The 26324-nt window shown below is 27.2% G+C and overlaps 2 protein-coding genes across 2 annotated transcripts in view; one reads left to right on the top strand and one right to left on the bottom strand.

Annotated features, from left to right (window-relative positions):
* Positions 1-286: 286 nt before the first annotated feature.
* On the bottom strand, positions 287-3796 carry LOC112686374 (GTP-binding protein 10 homolog). The gene is made up of 7 exons (XM_025558608.1): positions 3722-3796; positions 3492-3636; positions 2225-2389; positions 1377-1595; positions 1076-1314; positions 643-766; positions 287-562 (listed from the first exon to the last, which is right to left on the bottom strand). The coding sequence occupies exons 1-7, from the start codon at positions 3794-3796 to the stop codon at positions 339-341; spliced, it is 1191 nt and encodes a 396-aa protein (XP_025414393.1). The 3' UTR covers positions 287-338.
* A 15940-nt stretch (positions 3797-19736) lies between these two features.
* LOC112686270 (agrin-like) overlaps positions 19737-26324 on the top strand; it is a 216703-nt gene continuing 210115 nt past the window's right edge. Inside the window, exon 1 of the mRNA XM_025558477.1 lies at positions 19737-19852. The gene's annotated coding sequence lies outside the window, so the exon portion shown is untranslated. The remainder of the gene's footprint in view (positions 19853-26324) is intronic.

Raw genomic sequence — 26324 nt, 5'->3', positions numbered from 1 at the left:
ATTAAAAACATTATTTGTATATATATATATATATATATATATATATATATACATAAACAAATATGTAGTTTATTTTTACATATTATGATTACTTATACCCCGGTACTAAATTGCTTCATTCATTAACAATAATTTAAGTAAAATGACAAATTCTTTTGTGTTTTCCCTTTTTATTATTTATTTTTTACATACAAATAAAGAAGAAATGTTACATGTATTGTTAATGTAATCAATATAATATTTAAAATTATATAATAATTAAAATCTATATTATTACATTAATTATAACAAGATACTTAATTTTATAGAAATATTCTAAGGTAAAAAATATATATAGATCATAATAAAACTGGCCCTCGTTCTCTTAATTGTTCTTTAAGATCTTCTAGAGGATGGCATTCTACATCATTACTTAATTCTTCATTGATATCTAGCAGATTACGTACTATTTGTTTAACTTGTTTTATATCATCTGGCTGGTTTTTAGCAGATATTTGTATGATTTTATCAAATTTAATTGATTTTAATGGTCGTATTTCTTTTGGAAATGATAAAAGAGCTTCTGAAATAATAAATAGAATATTTATATTTTTTAAATTAATCTACTTATTATGAAAATATCAAAATAGCAATTCTACTCACCATCTAAATTTTCTAATTGATCTTTAATTTCTAAATATTTCTCTTTGGCACCCTCAGTATCCATTTTGTTAATTAATAACATTGCAGGTTTATCAAGTAGTTCTTCTTTGTACAATTCAAGTTCCTGCAAAGTAAATATATTGTAACAATAATAAATTCAATTATTAGATTAACTCAAAGGTTGATAGCCAACAAAAATTTGAAACTCAAAATCATTTTATCAACTAGAAAGTTACTAAGTTAATAAGAAGTTACTTATTTTACAATATTAGTTTCCTAAATTTTGAAAAATTACAGATGGTTTAGAATAGTGTTTATATGAAAAAATTACCAAATAATAATCATAAAATTTGGTAGGATGGCAAAAACACATATGGGATTGTTATTTGTTGACCACTAGTAGAATTTATTGTAATAAAAATTAAAAACTAACTTTATTCAATAAAATAATTGTCTCTAAACATGATCTAAATTTATGTTTGGGATTTAATTGAAAACCATTAATATCAACAATAAGAAGCAGTAATTTTGTTCGCTCGACATGTCTTAGAAATCGATGACCCATTCCAATATTACAATGAGCTCCTTCTATAAGCCCTGGCAAGTCTGCCATTGATATTTGTCGTAAATCTTCATAGGACAAAATACCAATATTGGGTCTAATGGTTGTGACTATAATAAAAAAAAAATAAAAAATATAGTAAACAGTTTAATTTTGTTAAGATTTAACTTACATGGGTAAGATGCAATTTTAGGTTTGGCATTAGAAATAGCTTTTAAAAATGTGGATTTTCCAGCATTTGGAAAACCAACAAGACCAATATCAGCAATTAATTTAAGTTCAAGTTTTACAGATCGGCTCTCTCCTTTAACACCACAATATCCATTGGAATTTTTACCTCCTTCTCCTCCTTTAGCCACAATCAACTCAGAATCTTTTTCATTTAGATCACCTAGAAAAATAGAATGTTTCAAGTATGATTGATTTCACGAAAAAATTGGCACAAATATAAGTATCTTGATAACTAAAACAAAAAAATAACACAGAGCTAAACCAAAAAATGAATGAATGAAATTGTGTATTCAGCAATGGCAACAAATATATATTTTTTTTATCAATACTCAGAAAACTTAAAATAACAAAAATAAATGTGTAGCAAACACGAAAAGAATTTTGATAAAATATTTGTTTTAAACCAATAACAAATAACCAAGGTTAAGAACAAGCACATTAAATATTATAAACAATATTAAAATAAACTATATATTTGAAGCATTAAATAAAATATTAAAATGTACATAACACTGTTCCAGTATTTGTTGGACTTGGATAAATATGAATTCTGGAAATATAACTTTACTAATACAATTAATAAATATTAAGATAAAAATCTGAAAATAATTTAAATAAAAACACAATATGATTTTAATTTCTGTATTAAGAAGTATGAAACAGTATTACAAGCATTACATAATTTTGAAATTAAATTTTTATATTCACATATTTTACTACAATAAAATAATTATATAACAGTTATTTAATCTGCATATATTTACACAAGTGAAACTACTCATTACTTACCAATTAACACGTTTTTATCATCATACACAGTTATACCTATAGGCACGTTTACTTTTTTGTCCTGACCAATTTGACCAAGTATACGTCTACTATGACTATTTCCACCAGTTTCAGCTTGTATTTTTTTTCGTGGATATTTATTTAAAAAATCTTTTAGTGTCATACCTTAAAATTAAAAAATTAATTATTAAACAAAATATGTATGTAAACATCCAAGTCAAAAGTAATTCATATTTTGAATGTTATCTTAATTCGTGAGAAAATAATTCAAATAATAATATATGTTTAGCAATCGAGTTCTTGTTAATCTCTATAAATATTATGAGTATTATAAAAATATATTTGGTGTAAAATAAAATGCAGCAATTATTTTCTGAAAATAATAATTTTTTACAGGCTATAATTATTATAGCCTATAGATAATTTTAACAAAAAAACAAAAAGTATCTATACCAGCATGATATTTTTTAAATGTTGGATCTACTGCAAGGTAGTAGATATTTAGTTTATAGATTCATCCAAAATTAATTATGGGAACAGTTGATGAATATTAAGGAACACAAATAGGCGTGCCCAGACCTATATTTCAAGGGGTGCCTACTATACTTTTGGGCCCTATCTAAATTATCTCTTAGATATATTTAATACACTATAATCTATAATTGAATAAACATAACTTTAATTTTTAATTTAATATTATGGTTTACTAGTCCCAATGAATATGTTTCCTTGAATCTCGTATATATTTTTCTTGATAAGCTTAAATTTTTTATAATATGTAGTCAAATATAGCTGTTATATTATTATGAATTTTTGTAAAAAAAATTAAGAAAATATAGTTTTGTTTTTTCTATTATGAAACATCACTTATTTATAACCAAATACTTTAGAATAAATAACATGAATTAAAATATGGGCCCTGTACTCATTGACTTAAACTGTAGGACCCCATCTACAATATATTAGGGGTGTTCTAGCATATCTAGTACCGCCCGTGCGTACACGTATATAATACCATATAATAGGTAGAAAACTCCATTAACTAAGTGTTCTTCGAAATCAAAATAAGTAAATTAAATATACATAAAAAATAATGAACAACAATATCAAACTGGATATAGTGCTTAATTATACAAACATATGTCTAGAGAAAATGTAATATTATATATAATGTTAGAAATAATCCGATGTAAAATATCCATTGAAAAATTAGCTTCAAATCATCAAGATTATACTGCGTGTATATGATAAATTATGGTAAACATACCATCTGTAGCTACAAAACTGACATCACCGCCTTTGCCACCTTCACCACCATATTTTGGGAAACCAAATCCACCAGTTCCAGCTTTCACATGTACTCTCAAAGAGTCCAGAAATCTTGAATTTTGTTTTAAATAATTTCGAAGAGGCTTCAAGGTAGCAAATGTAATTGAAAAAGGATATTAATAACAAGTATAATCAATATTTCAGACAAAATAAACTCGATCTTTGTACCTTTGAATTTTTTTTCGATGAATTATACTGACGCACGACCATTTGTATTACTGCTTTGGTTGAAAAACAATTCATGGTAACCTCAGTTCGATTTTTTATGATATTAACATAATATTAAATAATATTAAAATCATTTAAAATAACAAATATTAATTTGTATAAAAATGTTATCAATGTTTTGTACTCGATGGTTGAAATTAGTGGTAAATGGCTTCATAACTGATAACCAAGGCTTTGATTGATAACGACCACGTGTCTTCGATATTATTATTGTTCACGCGATCTTACGGTATTTCCGCGAACTACTACTTGTACTATTTCGACGTAACGTGTCGTTGTTAACACTGAAGTGTACTACGAAGTCAGCAGGGAAATGGAAGGATTAATTTTGTCAAAATTCAATGCTCAACTTGAAGGGGTACGGAGCACCCCGACTAATTTTTAGAATTGTTGGTGTCCCCCTATTATTATTACGTCATAATTATAACACTTGACAAGTTTTGGGGACACTTTTTTTTTTTTTTTTTTTTTAATTTAAACAGGGTCCCCCTTTAATTTTGCCAAGTTGAGCACTGCTGAAATCAGCATTTTTATAACTATCACTTGACCGATATTTAATTACAAACAGTTTTTTGTTTAGTTTGTTTCGCATCACAGTCACTCTTCACTAATAATATCAGAACCATCGTAAATGGGGATCTTGAACTATAATTGGAGATGAAGGGAGACCGTTTTTCGAAAGGACAAAAACATAATGCACAACTAAAAAATAAGAAATAAAACATGAAAGATCAAACCTTGATGTTTTTTTTTTATTTGTGGGAACTCGTGGATCCTTGCCTGTCCCGACGGGGCTTATTTATATTCGGCTCGGGCGGGTAACCCACGTCGTCACGCATACACTTTTTTCGAGTACTATCTACAATGTAGATTCTAAATGTAATGTCACAGAATGCGTTAACATTAAAGAGTTGGGTAATGTGGTTGTCAAGCGGGAACCGCTGTCGGTGGACACTGGTTCCGGTGGTTGCGTCGGTCGTAGGTCTATTTTTCGTATGAATATGAATTCGTATGAAAAGGATTCCAGACAAAACTCGTGGACGTAAATTCTCGGGAACCACGATAACATCGGAAATTTTGAAAAAAATCGAAAACAATAATGGCTGTTAACAAACGCTTTATCATGAACGAAAATATTTTATGGCAAAACGTTTGGACTAAATATTAAGATGAATTTTTATCGACATTAAATAAACAGTACAGTTTTTTATAATTTTTGAATAATAAAACCAAAATTGATTTGTTTTGTTTGATGTAAAATTGAAAATTATTTCGAAGTTTTTTTCAGTTTTCTCTTTTGAATCGAAAAGAATTATAGAGAGGATTGAAAAGTAACTTCTCGAACGTAATTGTCCAGTCTGATTTTTTAATTTTATATAAAACAAAAAAAATACACATATGCTGATGACAATTTACCATCGGAAACCGAATAAAATAACTGATTTCTTTTCTCTTTTGAGGTTAATATTTCATTAAATAAATAACAAAATATCTGATCGACACTAATGCATGTGCACGGTTTCCCACGAATAAAAACACTATATAATAAAAAATTGAATTACTTTTACTACATAAACAAGGCAAACAGCTTTTTCAACTACGCAAAATTTGTTCAAACGCGTATTGGAAAACCTTTATTAATATTTATTCATTGAAATTTTTTGTTTATTCACAACGAAAATACTATACCTCTTTGTATTTTATGCAGTATGTATACGAGTATAATGTCTTTTTGGGAATAGAAATAAAAATAATTTTCATTAACCAAAAAATTCTTCAAAATATACCATCTACACCACTCTCATGAAAAATAATAAAAGACATTTTTTCTAGAACTAATTTTGCACTTAGGATTAACTTGGGATTTATTTTTTTTTTATTTCAAAGGTCAAATGGTTTTTATTTGTTTCTAAGATTGCTTAAAGTTTTAACTTTACGTGACTTCCGTACGTATATTTTAATTAACTAGTATATTATTTATGGATATATTAGTATACCATAATATTATGCCGTAAAGCAGGAATTCTTTATTCCATACAGGATCTTCAAGGGGACACGAAATAAGATCACTATTGAAAATACCACGAAAAAAGAAAATTGAAAAAAACGTTGAATGGATAATAAAATAATAAACAATATTGAGCTGACATAATGGATGTTTTGGACGTTGGAAAGTTTATTATTTATTATAATATGTATCTGCACTTTTATACCAACTAAATTCATGTAAGCATTTATTTTTTATGATTTGTATTTTAATTTTTAAACAAAATCTATTTTTTTCTCCAAGTTGGATATAAAGTTTTGTTCATTCAAAGTGTGAATTTATATTGAAAATATTTTCGCCTTAAAATATAAACACGTACATAATATTAATTATACCCAATCACACTTATTATGAACATTTTACATTTTTTTATATTTATATTATGTAGATAATAATATATTAAACATATTTCATTTTAGTTTTCTATTTGAAGGTGTACATTACTGTATAATAGTTTCACTATATAATTTTAAAACCTTGACCCTTTGTACATATGAGTATAATAATATGTATTTTTGTATACTTAGCTAAATATTTAACAACGATTGGAAATTGTCCCATGGGCCATGACACCAACCAATGTCACGAAGATCGGACACCAGTTAGGTATGTACATATTATGTATTTTTTTTATTTATAAATTACTAGCTAATTCAACAGATATTTTCCTGTCTTAATTATGAATATTGAATTCAAATTGGTATAGTTAATAAAAAAAGTATTTAAAAAAAAATGTTTATTATTCTAATGCTTTATTATATACAACATTCTTAATTTTTTTTCTTGAGCATATATAAATATTTTTGTTGGTATTCTGATACGGGAACAGGTGACATATAACTGGCTATGTGAAAAACATGGATTTTCAAGATAAATGCCACAAACACTTACCCACTACCATTGAGATTTATTTATCAACATTATAAATGCTAGCCGCACTGGAAATTGCAACCGTTTAAAGTCGAATGGCATGTCGTTCGGAATCAAAGGAATCCGTGGAATCAAAACGTCTTCACCTTTTTACTTCCCTTTCAAAATTGTGGCTTCGACGACGTTGCTCATTAATTCCTTCGCTGCAAGTCGGGTGCCATTACAAAAACGTGGCTGGTTTATATTCCGGAACATAGTGATGACCGAACCGATTTTTAATTGCAGATTATGATGTGATAATCCAGGAAATTACAGCGAATTTAAAAAACTCCGTTGGATAGTTGAAAGCATCATCTTGGTTAGTAATGGAATCAATCGATTTGCATGTCATTAATTCGCCAGTTATCTAATTTTGAATCTGAAAATTCATTTCGTTGACATCAACGGTTTTTGCAGCCATTATAATTCATTCGCTCAACTATACATGATCTTTGTAATCTTGAGCAATATTTGGGAAATTCTTCTCGATGAGTTCGGTCATAGTTTCAGTACAGTAACAAATATTGATAGGACATATGATGTATCCAGACGATGAGTCACCAGGTATTTTGCTATTACCAATATCAAGCAATTATTTGGAAAAAACTTCTCTAGATTGGTCATCCTGCAATTCGACTCACATGTTCATATTTAATTTGAGCGTTTTAATGTTTTTCTATAAAATGGATGACTTTAAACATGCATTAACTTCGTTGACTGGCGTTTATTGTGGTATTACTGGTAATGTTTGGCGAAAATCACTTACCAATAAAATCATTGCACCACCAAACCGGTTATGTTTTTTTTGTAAATCTTGCAACGTGAAGTCAAATGCTCCCAAAGATTTTTTTGTATGCCATTGTGCACTCATCCTAAACTATTAATTTGCTCTGCTGCAATACTTTGGAAATCGCAGAATTTGTTGAAGGGTTGCAAGTTGTCGTTTCATTCATTTTTATGTTCTATGGCATGAATTGATTGATGTATCAATCAAACAAAAAAACAAAAAAATATTGTACTTATCTATTATAAAACTATACATATATATATATATATATATTATATACTATACATAAAACTTGAAAAATCATTTCAAACTTTGGAATGTTGCTTAAAAATAAAGTTATTCAAGATTTCTTAAAAAAAAAAAAAAAACAATCGCGTTTTTAAGCATATTCAAGTTAAGTCCAAGAAACATAATTTTTGAAAATAAACAATATTTTAAATCTCTTTATTAAGTGGAAAAATTCCTATTCAATTAAAATAATCTTTTTATTCCGTCGGAAATAATTTATATTATCTTAATCTTCTGGCACGATTTAAATATGATATATATTTTTTAAATAAAAGCAAATAAAAAATAAAATAAAATAAAATAAAAATGTAGTTAAATATTGAGTTCAACATGCTTATATTATATTACTTAATGTATTATATGCCCTATGTAAAAATGAATTGTTGTTTAAAATGTTAATAAAAAAACATCACATCACATAATAAGTTGGAATTCTCTTTTTTTTTATTTTTCTATCTTAAATTACTAAATTAAGTTGTTTTTTATGAAATATTTTTTTTTGAAATGCATGGTACCTTATAAAACATAATACATCTAGATTATTTTCATAATTATCAAAAGTTTTATTACATTTATATAATATTTAATTTCACTCTTAACAAATTTAAAAATATATCTATTAGAATGTATGTCACTATAGATGTTACATACGTTTTACAACGATTACACATGGTATGTCTGCACATAATGAAAATAAATTATACATATTATACATATTCGTAGTACAAGTTTTAATTTGGGATTTTATGATTTTGATTAAAATATTCATCTATGTTTATCTTTAATTTAAGTTAAAAGTTACAGTCTGAAAAATATATTCACGATGGTTCCAAGTTCGGTTGACATATTTAAATTAGGGTTTTATTAAAACTATTTTGTTTTAATAAACAAACATGCATTTTTATTAACTTAGCTTTCAGTAATTAAAATATATAGGTAGATATTCAGCTGCTTAGAATAAGTATATACCAATTATTATATGTACATATATGTGTAGAGTTTAGTTTAATATTTTAACTAAATTATATTTATTTATAAATTAACAGCCACTTTGCTTTAAACACTGTATAAACAAATACATTTTAAAATTTAATTAATTTTTTTCTTGAACAAATAACAATGCATCAAGAAATTCATTAAAATGAATATTGACTTTTAGTATTAAGCTAAACTTAATTCATAATTATATTGTAAGTATACGTGATAAATTAGTGAATCAATTACAAGGTCTATATTTTGATTGCTATATTAAGCGATCGCGTACCGATACTACAAGCTATTATAGATTAAACAGAAATACAAATAATTTAACATTATACAACAGATTAAACTTGTCATATATGATGATTATAATTTGATTTGATTAATATTAAACCACTAAAATAGAAACATAAATACAAAAAATAATATTTTTACAGCAATGTGGAATTTAAACATTGTTTCTAAATAGAAACAAATTTAAATATTATTAATTATTTATTATTTATCAATAATTATTTTTAATCATCAAATGATGATTAAAAATGAATAGCGTCATAATATAAACTAAAATTCAATATTACAATTTTATGGATAAAAATATCATGCCGGTTCATCATCGTTGTATAGTATTCAAATGGATTGAGGGTGGTAGGGTTAAAATTCTCATAAACTGTTTTCCTATTTTTAAAACTTATCATACTCCTTAAATTTCTTGAATTTAGAACAGTAATTTTGCCGATTATTTCTTGATAATTGGTCAAAAACTAAAAATTATTGTACGCCCTGATTCTAGACGGAATTTTGACAGAAAAAAAATTTAAATGTATGCTGTAGAGTTACATAATTTGTTACAAATATGGATTTTTAATTTTTTTTTGTTTGTTCACAAATGTAGCTGAATTCACCAAAATAAATGCAAAAAATAAATAAAATAAATAATAAATAAATACATAAAATAAATGGTTCAATTTTTGGTTTATTTTTATATACTTTTTTATCGAATAGTTTTATTCAAAAATAATTTGTTTTCGTTAATTTTTATTTATCGGTTTTATAAATATTTTCTTTTTGCTTTAAACGCCATAAAGTCGTTTCGTAGCTTCTACTAAGATTCTTCAACGATTCCTGTCATCAGCATCTTCTATTACTACTATTTGATCAGTTTTTTTACATTATTCTTTACACTGTCAATCCATTAATAGCGTAGTCTTTCTCGGGGCCTCTTTCTAGATGTATTATTGGTTAAAACTATACTAATCAAATATTGATTATCCCACCATATATGCCCAGCTTATTCTAATTTTTTTGTTAGTAGGATACTTTGAATGTTTGGTCTGTTGAATAGACTTTCAATATCTGCGTATTTCCTCCACTCATAATCCCCACTACCCGAATTCCGTATAGTTCCATAGATTTTTCTCATAATCCTTTTCTCGCACCTCAATAGTTTTCCTTTCTAACCTTTTGTTGTTGACCATATATGGTTTCACACCCATATATGATGACTGGCCAAAGGTTAAGTGTATAGAATTTTATCTAAGATTCTTTTGATATTAGACTTGACTTGAACATCTTTTTCTTGGAAAAAAAATCTTGATTTGCTGCTGTTACTCTCAAATATTTTGCATATAATTTTTAGAGTTAGTATTGACTATCAGGTATTTAGCCTACACAGAAGTGAATTGACCTATATTGACAATTTGTATATTGATTTAACGCCTGGTCATTATCATATACTTTGTTTTATCTTCATTAATATTCAGTCTTATTTTAATTGTACTCGAGATTATCTGGTCTTGAGATTTTCCCAGGATAACAATATTATTGGTATATGCTAGTAGAGCATAGGTGGATATTTGGAGGGACTTGGAGTGCTTAAGTTCCTCATGAAAGCAATCAAATCACACCAGACGTCAAAATAAATTGTATATTTTAATATTTAATGTTTATTATTTTTATTTTATTTTGTTGGTATGCGTGGATGGTCTGGAATATATACAGACTATCATTGTTAGGGAAAACCATGTTTTGTAGGAAATAAAGAAATAGATTTATACAATTAGAATAACAAAAAAAAAAAAAAAATGATTAGCTATTCAATGTTTTATATTTTTATGTTCCTATTTTTATCTGTATATATTTGGTGCCTTGACTAGAATAAAGTAGGAGTAGCCACTAGTTAGTATGTTGAAGCACCTAAAAATGTATGTTTACGCTAATGAATAAGACAACAATTTTAAGCCCCCCTCACACGGATGTGACCAAATATCCACCTATGTAGTAGAGTCCTGTTCCCAATTATTTTCATGGACCTGTAACATACATCCCTCATTACTTTTTCTAACACCAATTTAAATAGTACTGGATACAGTGCGTTTTTTTGTTTTAGTCTAGTTTTTACTTAAAAAATGTTGGCAGTTTATCCAGATAATGCACTTGGCTCATCGTATTTTCATTATAACTATTAATTAATCTCACTGGTTTTGTGGGGATTCCAAAATATATTATTATCGTTTAAAGTTGACCCCTGTTAATTCAGTCATAGACATACTTTAAATCAATAAATGTAAATTGTAGATCTTTATTAAATTCATAAAATGTTTCCATAATCGATCGTAGTGTGAAAATATGGTCACTTATCGAATTTTCCTTTAAAAATCCACATTGATAATTATGTCTATATTATGCCTATTATGTCTCCCGTAAAAATTTCAAGCCTATGTAAAATAGCAATAAAAGTGTATTTGGTAAATTGATTCAAAAAGGTTGATTCCCTTGTAGTTTTATACTTTTGATGGATCACCTTTTTTGAAAAATGAACATATGATGCCCATTTTATAATTATTCTTCATCCACTCACTCCTCCACACTTTTGTAATAAGACATTGTAACTATACTATACAACTTGTATACTATACTATACTTTTCAAGATGTCTTTTCCTCCTGTCTTTTAGGGTTCCGAGTTAATGTTATCTTCACTTGGGGTTCTATTATTTTTAATGTATTCACAATTTTTTCTATTTCTTCCAGGTTTGGTTCCAACAATTCAGCTTCTATGGTGTCTCTTGTTACTTATTCATTAGGCAGGTAGTTATTGTATTGATTAACATTATTGTTATTCAGTAGTTTCTCAGAATAATTCCTGAAATTATTGACTATCTGCTCCGAATCCGATACTAAATTATTATCGTCATCTATAATTATTGAAGTACGTGCCATCTTTAATTAATGTGCATTTTTCGAAAAACATCCTTGGATTCTTTCTATGTGTCTCCATCTCTTCTAGAACTTCCTTTTTCGATAGTCATTTTTTTCATCTAATTATTTTATTGTTTTTATGTAACTTTCTATATTGACTCGGGTAGGGTTTTTTTTTATCATTATTTGCCTTGTTGCTTAACGTTTACCAACTGCTTTTTGGAATTCCCTATTGAACCATACATTTTTTGTCCTATTTTCTTACTTCTTAGGCTTTCTGCTGCTTTAATTAAAGACTTCATTATTTTTGACCGCGTAGAATTTTTTCCTTGTAATCTTAATTTTTGTCACATTTGTTATGTGTCTGTATGCTCTAATTTCATAAGATTTTAAATTCTGAGCGGAGCGAGGAATGTTACAGTTTTACAATGATGTTTATTTATTTTTCTTATTTATTCTGTAAACACTTTTTCTCCCTCTAAACTTGCTCAAAAGTATCAAGTGTAGCATATTTTCTGAAAGATAATATTCTTGAGCTGGTACTTAAAGAGGTAATTTTTCGATTTTCGAAACAGTATTCGAAATAAAAGCGGTTAAAGGAGAAAAAACGTATAATTTCACGATTTTATAATACTAAATAATTACGGACGACCTTTTTTACCCGAAATATTGCTTCAAATAAAAAATGATAAGAGATCTTTTTTGTTGTATTTTGAATTTTGCTCCTTACGGTTAAAAGTTCAGAAAATTTTAACCATTTTTGAGTTATTCATAGATATTTTAATTTTGTTGTAATTCGGTTAAAAACATTCATAAAAACTTGAAATTTGAATTGTTTACTTCTATTATCCTTACCCAGACATGGTTAAATTTTCAAAATATTTGAGCGACTTTTGAGCTCTTTCTTTTATTTTATATTTTTTTTCATTTTTAAGATATTTTTTAATTATGAATTATAATTATAATTATATAAATTACCTATTTGTATAAATCGTTCTTAAGCTGTTATTAAAACGCTTTGTTTATTACCATAAAAACGAATAAAATTAAATAAAAAAGATTTCCTTGTCCGCTCAGAATTTTTTTTATCAAATGCAATCATTGCATTCAAATCGAATAATACAAAAAATAATAATAATAATAAATAATAATAATTACACTATCCTGTCCGAGTTATTTTTAATTTTTCTCTATCTAATTTTATAACATTATTCAATTGTTTTTTTATTAGTCTATTTGATGGATTGTGTTAACACAAACCTCGCAATCACTAAATAGTGATGAGAGTCTCCATTTCTACCTCTGTACGTTCAAACATTTTTATGCACGTTTGATACCTCTTATCAATGATTATGTGGTCAATTCGGGTTTTTGTTTTCGTTTTCCCATCTGGTAAGGTAATATAGTAAATAAGATATACATATATATAAGATAAAATAGTAAAATAGTTTGCTTATGAATATTTTTCCTAATGAAATATGTGCTACTGATAATACTATTTTTGGCTATCGAGAAGTATATTAGTTTCTTGTGATTGTCATTTGATGTGATGTATAAGATTTCATGCCCGATGGTTGGCTAGAAGGTTGCTCTTAAACTATTTGAGCATTAAAATTCCTCACTATTACTTTTATTCACTTCTTTGGTAGAGAGACAAAAGTTTTTTCTAAATCTTCATAGAGTATGTTCTTCTCTTCTTCCTCTTTTTCCTTAATTCATTCCTAACAGTTTGAATAAAACTGATGTGTTCATTAATTGCTACAAATGGGTTGAAGCAAGGCATAGTCTTCTCTTACACTACTAAATCTACCCTTTTTTCATGTCTATTATTATTTGTACAACTATAAAATATGGTGCTATCGTTAGAGTCAGCGTATTTCTTGAATAGCTATCAAAAGTATTTTGTATTTTTTTATTTCTTCAGTCACAATTTTGAGAGCACTGGTCATTTATAGATTTGATGTTCCATGTTCCTATTTTTAGCTCCACATTGTTTCCGCTTCTGTTTCCAGTGCTTTTATCTTTTATATCATTGTAGTTTTGAGGCTAAGTTAAAAAGTATTAAAAATACTATTTTATAGGAGCTCTAAATAAATGTATTACAACAGCTTATCAATTAAATCAACAATCTCGTATTCTACCGCAGAATTCGATCAAGAATGAGTTGTATTGGTTCCACTTCAAATAATATAGCAGCAGAACTATTTTGGGGTAATTCAGTGGTAGCCAAGCTTTTAAGTTCCGTATAAAAAGCTAAAAAATCTGAAGAAATGCATATATTAAATTGAAAATTTGATTTTTTTTTTTATGTAGAATAATTTTTTGGATAAATAATTAAAAAACAAAAGCCATAACTATTTAATTGATAGCATAATATTAAAAAGATTATCTAATCAAACATTATATATAATATATTAATAACTATCTACATTTGACCTGAGAGTATATAAATATTTTTTTGTTTGCGAACAGAACGGCAGTATATTATAATATTAGTTTATAAGGCAAATACAGATGAATATGCACACGAATAACTACATGAAAGTGATCAGTAGTGATGCGAGATCGAGTTTTCCTTTGATGACTTTCGTAATTGAAAATACTTGATAACAAATATAGCAGTAATATTAATAATAGAAATAATAATAATAATAATAATAATAATAATAATATTCAACTACATACATATATATGTATACATATTAAATTATATGTACTGATGTGTTAAATATGAAGTCACTATGACATAGCTATAAAAATGAGAAGAGAAAAGTGATTGGGAAACACGAAACAAAAGATTTAGGCTGCAGTCATTGTCAGTTGGCTGCTTCCGATTTGTAATTCAGATAGTAATATCACATATTCGTAATATTTACATAGTATACTCGTATCATAGTCGCATACGGTGAAAAAAACCGTTTCTGTGTTTAAACGGTTTAAATTAAACCCTTCGCCAATTTATTTGGTAATACGATTGCTATTTATAATACATTAGTCTGAGACTTGCCGTCAAACTACTGTGGCTACGAAACATCTTCAAGTAATCTCCTCGCGCACAAAAATATAAATCATTGCGTACGTGCATGTCGCATTATTTTCAATTAAATTACAAGCAATATTATATTTTGATTTTGATATTTGAATACTAATATGATTAATCGTACCACTGATTATACGAATACCTAAATATCATATTTATATTAATTATTTTTATTGAATTTCTTAGCAACGTAACACTTTATTCTTGTCTAAACAATCATATATAATTGATGATGAATAGTTTAATCATTTGGCATGTATCAGGCTTGGTGGAAGGCACAGGCAATACAGGCCTCTGCCTGAGCGGCATTTCCTTGATGGTAGGCAGGGCCGTATTTAGAATGATATATTGTTACTTAAGTTAACGCAAAAACCGAAAACCGTTTTTGAAACACTGATGAGAAAAAAAGATATTATTTAATATATTTAAATAACAAAAATAATAACTGATATGTATCCGACAATTAACTAAGTTAAGTTTTGGTTGGGACTAGGGTTCCCTATTTCACTTGTATACGTTTTCACCTGCTCACGTGAAATTAAGGTTTAATTTATAAAACCCGTTGCTTAAAATTTCACGTGTATTTATAATTTTATTCATGTGAATCCGTGAATTTATATAATCACGTGAATACGTGAATTTACATAATCATGTTTGTCGCCATCGGTCCTCGTATATAATGAGTATGGATAAACTAGGTTTAAGTACAACTGTTTAGGTACCTACGTATAGTAAATAATAATAATAACTTATGTTTTAAATTATGACGTAAATAATTTAATATTAATTAATATACATAAAACTTCGTAAACAAATTTAAGCAAATAGATAATATTATAACAAATAATGTACAAATAAATAATAATCTAAAATATTATAATAAATAGATTATGTAATAATAAATTATGTATAAATAAATATTAATCTAAGAAATTATAATAAATAGATAAACAAAATAATGAACGAAAAAGACATCTTATTTATAATTTTTAATTATTTTTTTATAATATAATAGTGGTCTTGCATCCACGTGATGCCCATCTACACTCAAAAATATATTTAGCGCAACAATTTTCGATTTTGGTAAAAAAATCAATAAAGTTATGAAAAGGGATTTCATTACAGGAAATTTTACTAGGAATTTTTATTCGTATTTATGATAATTGTTTACGATTTTACATTGTACAATTATAACTTGTAACGTTCAATCAAAATGATGGTATCAGTGTGCGAGTTCAATTTTCACAACCGGACGCCGTGAATAATTCACGGTGAATTACTACGAGCACATAAAGATTTCCCGGCACACAACTACTTATCCAACAACTAGATAAGTCACATGCGACGGGCACTACAGAGTTCAATAAAAGATCATGAAGCTAATCAATAAACTTATAAATATATTTTCAAATAAAATAAACAAAATAAATAGTACCTAAAATCGGTTTTTGTAATGCAATATATGACCACCATGTAGGTATCATTAACAATTATATATAAATAATTATTTTTTATACAATCAAATTTTTGATTAATGCCAGTTCACGTGAATATATTAATTCACGTGATCACGTGAATATGATTCAGATACGTGCTCACGTGATTAAGCTTTCGTTGATTGCCGTGTATTAACCATACGTGATTTATTTTGATTCATTCACGTGATCACGGTATACGTGAACACGTACATTCATATTCACGTACAATAACGTGACCCTTAGTTGGGACGATTTATGTACAAGTTGATAAACAATGTTTAATACACCAAATTCAAACTGAAGATAACGTATGGGACGCCACACCCACATGTGTTGTCTCCGTTTGACATACGTACAACACAGCAAATTAGCCATAGTCCATAAGCGAAAAATATAACCCAAATGCAACCCAAAAGCGCAAATCAATTTTACAAAAAGGAAGTTTATTTTATTAAAATCATATAGTTATTAAGCTTTTAGTGATTATAAAATTAATTAAAAACATTTATAAAAAATTTAAACACAAATAGTAGGTATAATAAATATTAGTATTAACTTTAAAATTTGAAGCCAACAGTTTTCAAATAGTCTAATCTGCAAATCGTTTTTTCAGTATACATGTTCTATGCATTATATTGGAGTTGACTTTAAAGCTGCGATTTGTGGTTTTTCACCCATTTGATTACATTTTTAAGTAAACTTCGGCCTTAAAAACTTTGGTTGTTTAAGCACTTCGATAAAATTTAAATAGATAGATATGGGTTATAAAATTGATTTTTCAAATGACGGTGGTATGATTCTGGACCATTAGTAGTCCTTGGCTCATTTGAAGATGGCTCAGCCCAGAGGTGCTGTTGATACGTGCTGTAATTTTCAATAAAATTTGCTAAAATATAATCAGTAAACGTTTATACCATATCATTGTCAGGAGGAATAGAAAATTTTTCATAAAACGCATCAGATATTTCAGTGGAAAGTAAAAATGCTAATTCAAAAAAATACTTTTACCAATTTGAAATTTCTGATTCATTTTTATCATATTCAATTTTAAGTTCCAATTTCCCAATTTGTTTGTACCAAGCTTGTGCTAAGTGAAACCGGTAACATTTTATTTGTGCATATGGAAAAATACACAAAATCATAAGCATTTATGATCATTATGAGTAGATAATTTAAAATCCATAAATATATTTTGAGGTTTTAATTCGTTAGTACATAATGTTTTTATTAAATGTCATATTTTGGCATAAATATCAGTTGTTTTGGATGGCAACATACAATACACCACTTGAACGTACATTTATTTATGTAGAATATATTAACTACATATATGAACTGTAAGTATAATTGCTCTTGGTTGTAAAAATTACAATTTTTGATTCTTCATCTACATGACAAAATATTTCATTACGATGTGTAATAATTATTAATTATTTTAAAATGAAATTTATAGTGTAACGGGTGCAGTATTTCTTTTTGCGCTTTTATCCCACTACTAAGGTACAAAAGCGCAAAATGAATTTGCGCTTTAGTCTATCGAAAAAATTAACCATTTTCGCTTTTGGCTTTCACCGGCAAATTTGCGTTCAGTGATTCAAATGTGGTGATGTTAGCATTAATATTAGAGTAAACTAACCTATTATCAAACGTCAAGGAAAGAACATTATCTGTGTTTTGTTGGTTGAGTTTTCCGATATTTTAATTTTTTAGCGAGTTATGATGTTTTTTTTAATTGTTATTTTTTACATGCTCATAACACGCTTAAAAATTTAAATATTGGAAAAAATAGATCAACAAAACACATACAATTTCTTTCCTCAAAGTTTAAATATAGATTAATTTACTCTAATATTGAGCTAACATTACTACATTTGAACTACTAAAAGCAAATTTACAATGCTGTATGTATGTCAAACGGAAACAACACATGCGGATATGGCGTCCTCTTAACATTTGATTTTTTTATTTTTAAATGACGTTCGTTGTACGTCGATAATAATAATATAAATTATTTATTTTGGCGCGGCGATACGGGCTATACGCTGATGATACAAAGCAAAGCCATTGCGTTAATATCAGTAGTAGAATCTGTAAATTAATTAAAAATAAAAAATGTTGGATTCATTATTATATCCTTTTTAAAATTTTTGTGAAGAAAATTTATTATTTTAAGGTATTTAAATTTTAGTAAAAATATGGACTATTTAAATGTAATAAAAAATAAAATTCTTATAATTTAATAATATTTATATGTAATTCGTTAATTGTCTATAGTTAAATAAAAACATTTTTTTTTTGAGATCAAAAACGAAAGGAAGGCGAGTTTTGATTTTTCCTACGTATACATTTTGTCTAGAGCTGGCCCTGATAATAAATAATGATTAGGTATTTATTATAAAAATCCAATGGCTACTGATTAGAGTAATAATTATGTTTTTATTTTAATTTAACACACCATGAAAAATAATAATAATTTTTTCATTATGTTACAGTGTTAACGGCTGAGGTTATTAACTAATAAGATTCGTACTTAATTTAGGCAGGTTTATTTTTAATTGGTACATATGAATTTTGGGACGTTATTAAATACAATTCTACATACCAATATCTTTAAGAAATAAAATCATTTTTTGAGGTTGTCTTCATTGGATAAAAAAATTACTATTTATATAGTATTCATGTTCCTGCTGTTTTGCTCTATAAAACATGAAAATTTCAAATGTTTATTAAGAATACAATAAAACTTAAAATGTTTCAAATTCGTTTAACCCCGAAAAATATGTATGTATAGACGAGTGTTTCCGAAATCTAACTTTTAAAGGTTGATTTTTTTTTTTTTTAATGTATTGATATGTATCTTTTGAAAAGTCCGATGTGGAGCTTTGAAATCCGAGCGAGGACTGCGCTTCACTGATGCGACATTGTAAAGGGCTTTTCTCGGGCTTAATGCCTGCTCGTTTACTTCGCTCTCTCTTTCTCTCTAAAAGTTAGAGGGCATATTTTTACTCGCCTCGTGGATTTCCTTGCCCACGTTCCGGGTCTGGACCCGTCTTAATTTATCGCTGCTGTTTTACTCGGCCGAGGATTTTGCAATGGTTTAAACTTGGCATTCCGTGGCCACACAGCGTTCACGCAGTGGCTGTATCCACGTGCGTACGACGATCTAACCAAGACGTCGGCGGACATGCGCTCCGGAAAAATGCGCCGGTCACGCCGCAACGGTTGCCGCCGCTGCAGTAGTCGTTCGCGTACCTACGGACAGACACGTGCACGGCCGGCCGATCCGACGACATGGTACTCACGTGCCTCGTATCGAATCCAAACCCACGACGACGCTCCGCGGTGAGTAACATACATTATGCACGGCACGAGATGGGAGTTGGCAATTTGCACCAAATTAAAGACGTGTGATTTGCACCACTCCAGGTAGTCGAAAGTAGAATTTGTAATTTGTGCCAAAATGAATATCTATTTGTTTGTTTATCGAATATTCGATTATTCCTCAGTATCCTCATCAACGTCTAGACTGGATAGACTCGAATGACAATAATGATTTTTTGCTTAAAATATTGAAATTATTAAACTGCCATCATAAATTATTGACTATTCTTATAAGGTAGCTTTGAGATCAAAACTGAAGTACCGTATAGACCTCAGTATAAATAAATTAAATAACGGATTAGAATCTTTAACCTAAAATGTTGTGTTTTTAGCTTCTTATATATCGATATATAGATACTTGTACGCTGGTTTTATCAAAATACTATTGAAAAAGTAATAGATTTTAGTTTTGGTGCAAATTACATATCCTTATTTTAGGGCAAATTACTAACGCATTTCAAATATTTTGGTGCAAATTACACATATTGTATATAGTTTGAGTCAATTTTGGTGCAAATTGACTACAGCCCACGAGATGCACGGCCACGTGCGCGTACGTCACTCTTACGTGAGTATAGTACACGCTTGATTCGCCCACCAACATATTCGTCGTGCACCAAGCGTATAGAGTTTCAAATCTTTTTCCGAATTTTCGCTACTGGGGTTCAGTCTCCCTTTGTAAAACGTGTTTTTGCATTCTTCAAATTGGTATTTTTTCGTGACTGTATCGTAATGTCTCGTCGCACGGTTAGCATCTATCATATTGCATGGATACGAGTGTCTCGTGTTTCTTGGCAAGAGAGAAGAGGTATACTTTTTTAAAAGCAACGACGTATTCCAACTGTAATTACAGTTTTCGTTGTGACTGTGCTGAAACCCTCGAAAACTAACTTAACTGATAAAATGTCTTTAAAATATACGTATACAGATCAAAAAAATAAAAAAATAAAAAAAAACATTGCAAATAATCCCAAAAAGCTGTTCGCTAAAATTCTGTAGTCGCATTAAATATTGAAGGTATCACTAATTTATATTGTGTACTGTGTAGCAAAATTTATACTTTGTATTTAATTGTTTCGTCATTATAAATATATTCGTTTTTTATAGTAATTTTAGCTATATTTCATGGTTAAAATATTTTTAATAATATAAGTAAGATAGATGGTTGTAACACTGTCAGTGCGGTGTAAATTTATAAATATTTTTCGAAGAGGATATTAGTACTTAATGGCATTTATGACCTGATCTTAATAAGTTTCAACTCAAAGAAAGTATGATTTATTTATTTTTTCTTTATCGTCAATGTATCGAATTTAAAATGTGTTTTAACCTACGGTTATCGCTCGTCATGACCTTCCAATCTGTTTCCTTTCATCTTTGAGATGCAATTAAAAATTCTAATTACTATTTCAGTGTTGTATAGGTGTGACACAAACAGTTTATTATACAATTAAACATTAAAGAGGTTATTACTTTGAGCGCAAAAATGTATTTTTAAAATGATTTTTCAACCTGATTGCAATCAGGTGCAATTATTGTTGTCGGTAGTTAATAGAAACCATTGGCCCATTTTAATCGACAAATTATTTACAAGATATTTAAATAAATATAAATATTCCATGTTTTCCTTATTTATTCAAAGTTAATGATTTTTATAAGAAGGACTATTAGCGTAATTTTGAAATATATAGAAAGTAAAAAACATGTCATCGACACAAGGTGTAAATAATATATCATACCGAGAGCCATCTACCGATTTTTTTTGTAAAAATTTATTGTAGCTCTATATTATATACAAGGAGTCAAATTTTTGGTGAAATCAATGAAGGAAAATTTAAATAGTAAATTTACAAAGTTCATATTTTTGAGACAAAAAGTAAAGGATTTATTAATTATATTGTGTTTTGGTCGTGTAAGTAATTTATCTAAGTATATTAAGTAGATTTTACTGTGCACAAAAAACGTATTGATTTTAATTAAAAAAATAAAGTAAATTGAATTTTTGTATTTATTAAAATTTAACCTTAATAATTCTGATAATTTTGCGTATAACTGTTGCAGCATTATTTTTAAATATTAAACTCCATTATAAACTTATGGCAATTTTCACCAAAAACTACAACGATATGCTTTCTTTAGGATCATCCACTCTATTTGATGTGATGTTTTTTTTTTTATAGGCATTCAGCGATGACATAATATAATTATATTATAACGTTTATTACGAAGACAAAAAAACATGTTGAAAATCAATCGTTTACTTTATTCCCTTTGTACCATCCTTTTTTTATCCGGATGTAAACCAGCATTTGCGTTTTTATAATATGACAACATTTGAATCTTATTTTCTTTTTCTTAGTCTATATACATAAATATAGTATATCAACCGCGATGTATGCATCGTCGCTGTATACAATGTTACAGGTCTGATTCAAATTTGTTTTTAGTCATCTATTCTCGTTCAGTTATAAATCAAACATCGTAAAATATAAGAAAATTATGGCTGGGAATTTTTGGATTGTGAAAAACTATATAAATTTATTTTTTTGTAATATTAACATACACGCGAAACATATGGATAATGATTGAACGTCGTTATGAACGTGATCATGAAAATAAGTTAACATTGACGCAAATTTTTAACTTTATAAGATAATTTTAAATTATGTATCTACACGTCGAATGTAACTATTATTATATATTTGTATATACTTGTACTATTATACTTATAACGGAAGATGTATATTTTTTGTTACTTGATACAATTCTATCTAAAAGAAACAATTACGAATATATTGTATATATTATATCACAATAGATCCATGCAAATATTGAGGTTGGCCTATGATGAATTATTTTCTATTTATAATTTATAATATATATTTCTATGGTAAATAATAACCAATTGGATGGTTTACTTCCGAAGACGTTAAGAAAAAAAATTTATAAATACTCATCACCATTTATTATTATGATAGTATATAAATTATTTGCATAACGCAGGGTAGTGTTTTACTGTAATTGTCTTGGGAAATAACTTTGTATGGAACTAATATTTTTTAAATTTGATTTCAGTTAGTACTTTTTGTATTTTTCCACGAATAAAATGAATAAATAAAAATATTTTTCAATGTATAGCTTATTTAAAAATTATCATCTTGTAGATTAGGTAAATGGAATTTTTCCAAATATATATTTAGGCTTATTTTTATTTTGAAACACATTTTAAAATTTTCAAAAAATTATAATTTTACAAAATATGGACCTTAAAATTCCGTAATTTAATTTGTAGAATGATAAAAATTTTCATTGGTATTTTTTGTTTATTATTTTGTGTTACAAAACAATCAGTTATTATTTTGAAGAATATGGGAATTCAGTACAGCGGTAGATAACATTTTAAAGTGGATTCAAAAACTAGAAAACGAGTAACTGACAGGGACAAATACAGTAAAATACTCCGTATATATTATATACGTTATACATGTATAATGTCATCGTGCATGTATTACAACCGAAACGAAATTAATCCGATAGAATGGTTCACTGCAATTGTTTTCATGTCACCGATTCTTATTACGATGTTTCGTTTAATGTAGGACTTTTGCGCGTGGCAATATAGTAGTATAACTACCTGTGATTGAGATTTCCACACCTTTGCCCATGGAGAAAAATTATTTACTGATATATCATCGTTTTAAAATCGTATTTGTTGAACATCATACACTTATTGTTAATAATTTTGAAGTTTTACACGTTAAAGAGTACTCTGTACAACGTGTAATAATTAATATACATATGTACGTATCGAACGAAATGACTAAATGTGATTACTGGTGCGACATTTATGTTTGCGTTTAAGTGTACAATATATATATATTAAAGAATTTTCATTAATCACTTTCAGAGAATAACGAGCATAAGCTTCGCTATAAGTTACGAAAAACACCTATAACTTAAATCGTATTTCAATTTTGAATTAATACGATTTTCATAAAATATTTCTAAAGAAAAAAATAAAATAATCATAGTGGTGTACAATTTTTAATAGCGTTTGACCTAAAATGTATGTATCGTTTAACAAAATATTATGCTTATAAAAAAAAAAAAAAATTATTAAAGTAACCTATTTGGCTGTTTTAATTTTAATATATATAAATAACAACATGTTTAACATGAAATAAATTTAAAAATGGACCTAATCATTTAAAAAAATATATTTAATATTAATAAAATTAGTTGATTAAAGGTGTATGAAGTAAATTTCTAAAGACTGACCTGATAAGAGTTGTAATCTAACCAATTTGTTTTTACTTTACGTATTTATTTTTCCAAAGAATAATATTGATGATACCAAAATTAAGTTTGTTCGATTGTCATTGCTTATAACTCATAAAAAACACGTGAAAGTGTGAAAGAATATTTCTTAAATATTTCTTTCTGTAAATTCCTGGACCGATTTAATTTAGGTCGGTAGGAGACATTTTCAAGTAAGATATGAGAAAATATATTATTGATAAGTAAATTTATTTATGAGACTCTTTTGTGTGAAATCTTTTGTAGATTTTACTCATGTTCGTTTACTGTTGTTAATGCGTGTCATATTTTGGACACGGGGAAGATTCGTAATGTACCATATATTAGTTTTAATTAGGCTCAATGTGGTATTTAAATATGCTTGTATAATGTTCTAGTATTTTTTTAAATGTTTGGCAAGTTCCTGTCAATACAGACGTTCAACCATTGATTAATTTTTAAACATCATTTTTATTGATTTTTCACCGATGATGATTTTTTCACTATACGTATACAGTAGTTATTATATTTTTATTATTTTAACACTATTGGAATATTAATTAAAAAATTTAATGTACAAGCGGTGTAACATTTTTCCCTATAAATATTAAATATATAATATACAACTTGTGAAAAATAACAATGAAAATCGTATACACTCGTTTGTTGTTTACTTGAATGTGTCATAATATATATTTTTTACATGCTATGCTGTCTTAAAAATGCATAAGCTTAATTACATTAAAATACATTTTACTTGGATTTTAAAGAATATTTTGTAATTCACGGAAAGTATAATACGTTTATAATATTGTTTATGAGCTACCAAGTAATTATAAAGATTTATGGCGCTATGTAACATTTTTTATTTTTATACAAAAATATTATATTTATTTTAACAAAATAAATTAATATTTTGGCGTATACACTGAAAAATATTAAAAATAAAATTTAAAATATTAAAAACTTTTTTTTTGTGTTTGTTTTAAATGGTTAAAAAGGAAGACATTATTTTTGGAAGCACACAATTTATCATTTTAAAATACTATTTAAATGAGATATAAAACACCCTTCTGTATATCATATCCAAAAAATTAATTACAAAATATAAAAAAAAGTTAAGTTCTAAAAGTTTTACCGTCAAAATGTAGAATTAAGTGAATAAAATTGTTCTAATTTAGAAAAACTTTGATTACATTTTTTTTTTTTTGTTTAATTATGTAAAACCCTCATATATTATATTTACTGAAAAAATATATACTTTCTTGTTATTATTTTCCCAAAAGCTTAATTATTATATATATATATATATATATGAGTATTATAATTTATTGCATATAAATTAACAAGTTGGGCACCTGTTTAATATTTGATTATTTGTGTTACAAACTTTTTAAAAAGGTTCATTGGTAAAAAAAAAAAACTACTGATTTTAATCTATTTAATTATTTTTGAGTATTCGGTTTAGTTCAAGTATGTGTGAATTGTTTTTTCGATTGCACGGAGAGAAATTTTAAATAAACCATATAAAGGATATGACTGAAATACATTTTTAATTTGTATAATACATAAAGTGAAATTCTGTGAAGCTATATGTACATAGTGAATATTTAAGTTTTGTGGTCGGTCTCCGATATTAATTATTAGTGTAGTCATCCTGATTTATGCATTAACCATGTAGGGCATACAAGTTGACTTGAAATTGGTTTTTTATTTCAGTTTTGTTTTTTATGCTTTTGGTTTTTATTTTTATTCGTAACGATAAGCTACAAAAGGAGGTTAAAGTTGTGTGATTAAAAAAAAATAAGGATTGTTGTACATTTTAATGCTCATAAGTAATCAATGAAAGTGTCTCTGATTAAAACAATCTGTTGGCTTGAAGTACAGCAAAATAAATATTCATTCATACACTTGCAAAACAATGTACAATGTAGTTAGTAAATGGTAACTGTTTGTTGCTATCATTGTTATTATTTACTTGCCAAAATAAAATAAGTCACGTGCAGCATGAGTATAATAAATAAATATAAAATATTGATCAACACTTGATACAGTGATACCGTTTTTAACAAATAATTCTTGAAACATAAAGAAGATAACTTTTGTAGATCTTATTTGTAAATCCTTCTTATGTTTT

This window comes from Sipha flava, unplaced genomic scaffold (assembly GCF_003268045.1).
Source record: "Sipha flava isolate LNK unplaced genomic scaffold, YSA_version1 108_pilon_pilon, whole genome shotgun sequence".
Classification (NCBI taxonomy): domain Eukaryota; kingdom Metazoa; phylum Arthropoda; class Insecta; order Hemiptera; family Aphididae; genus Sipha; species Sipha flava.
This window is presented reverse-complemented; position numbering and strand designations above follow the sequence as displayed.

Coding starts and splice junctions, on each gene's coding strand:
- LOC112686374 (XM_025558608.1), bottom strand. CDS start 3,796: ATGAATTGTTTTTCAACCAAAGCAGTAATACAAATGGTCGTGCGTCAG. Junction 2,390..3,491: donor CAGTTTTGTAGCTACAGATG/GTATGTTTACCA, acceptor TTTAATTTTAAG/GTATGACACTAAAAGATTTT. Junction 1,596..2,224: donor TGATAAAAACGTGTTAATTG/GTAAGTAATGAG, acceptor CTATTTTTCTAG/GTGATCTAAATGAAAAAGAT.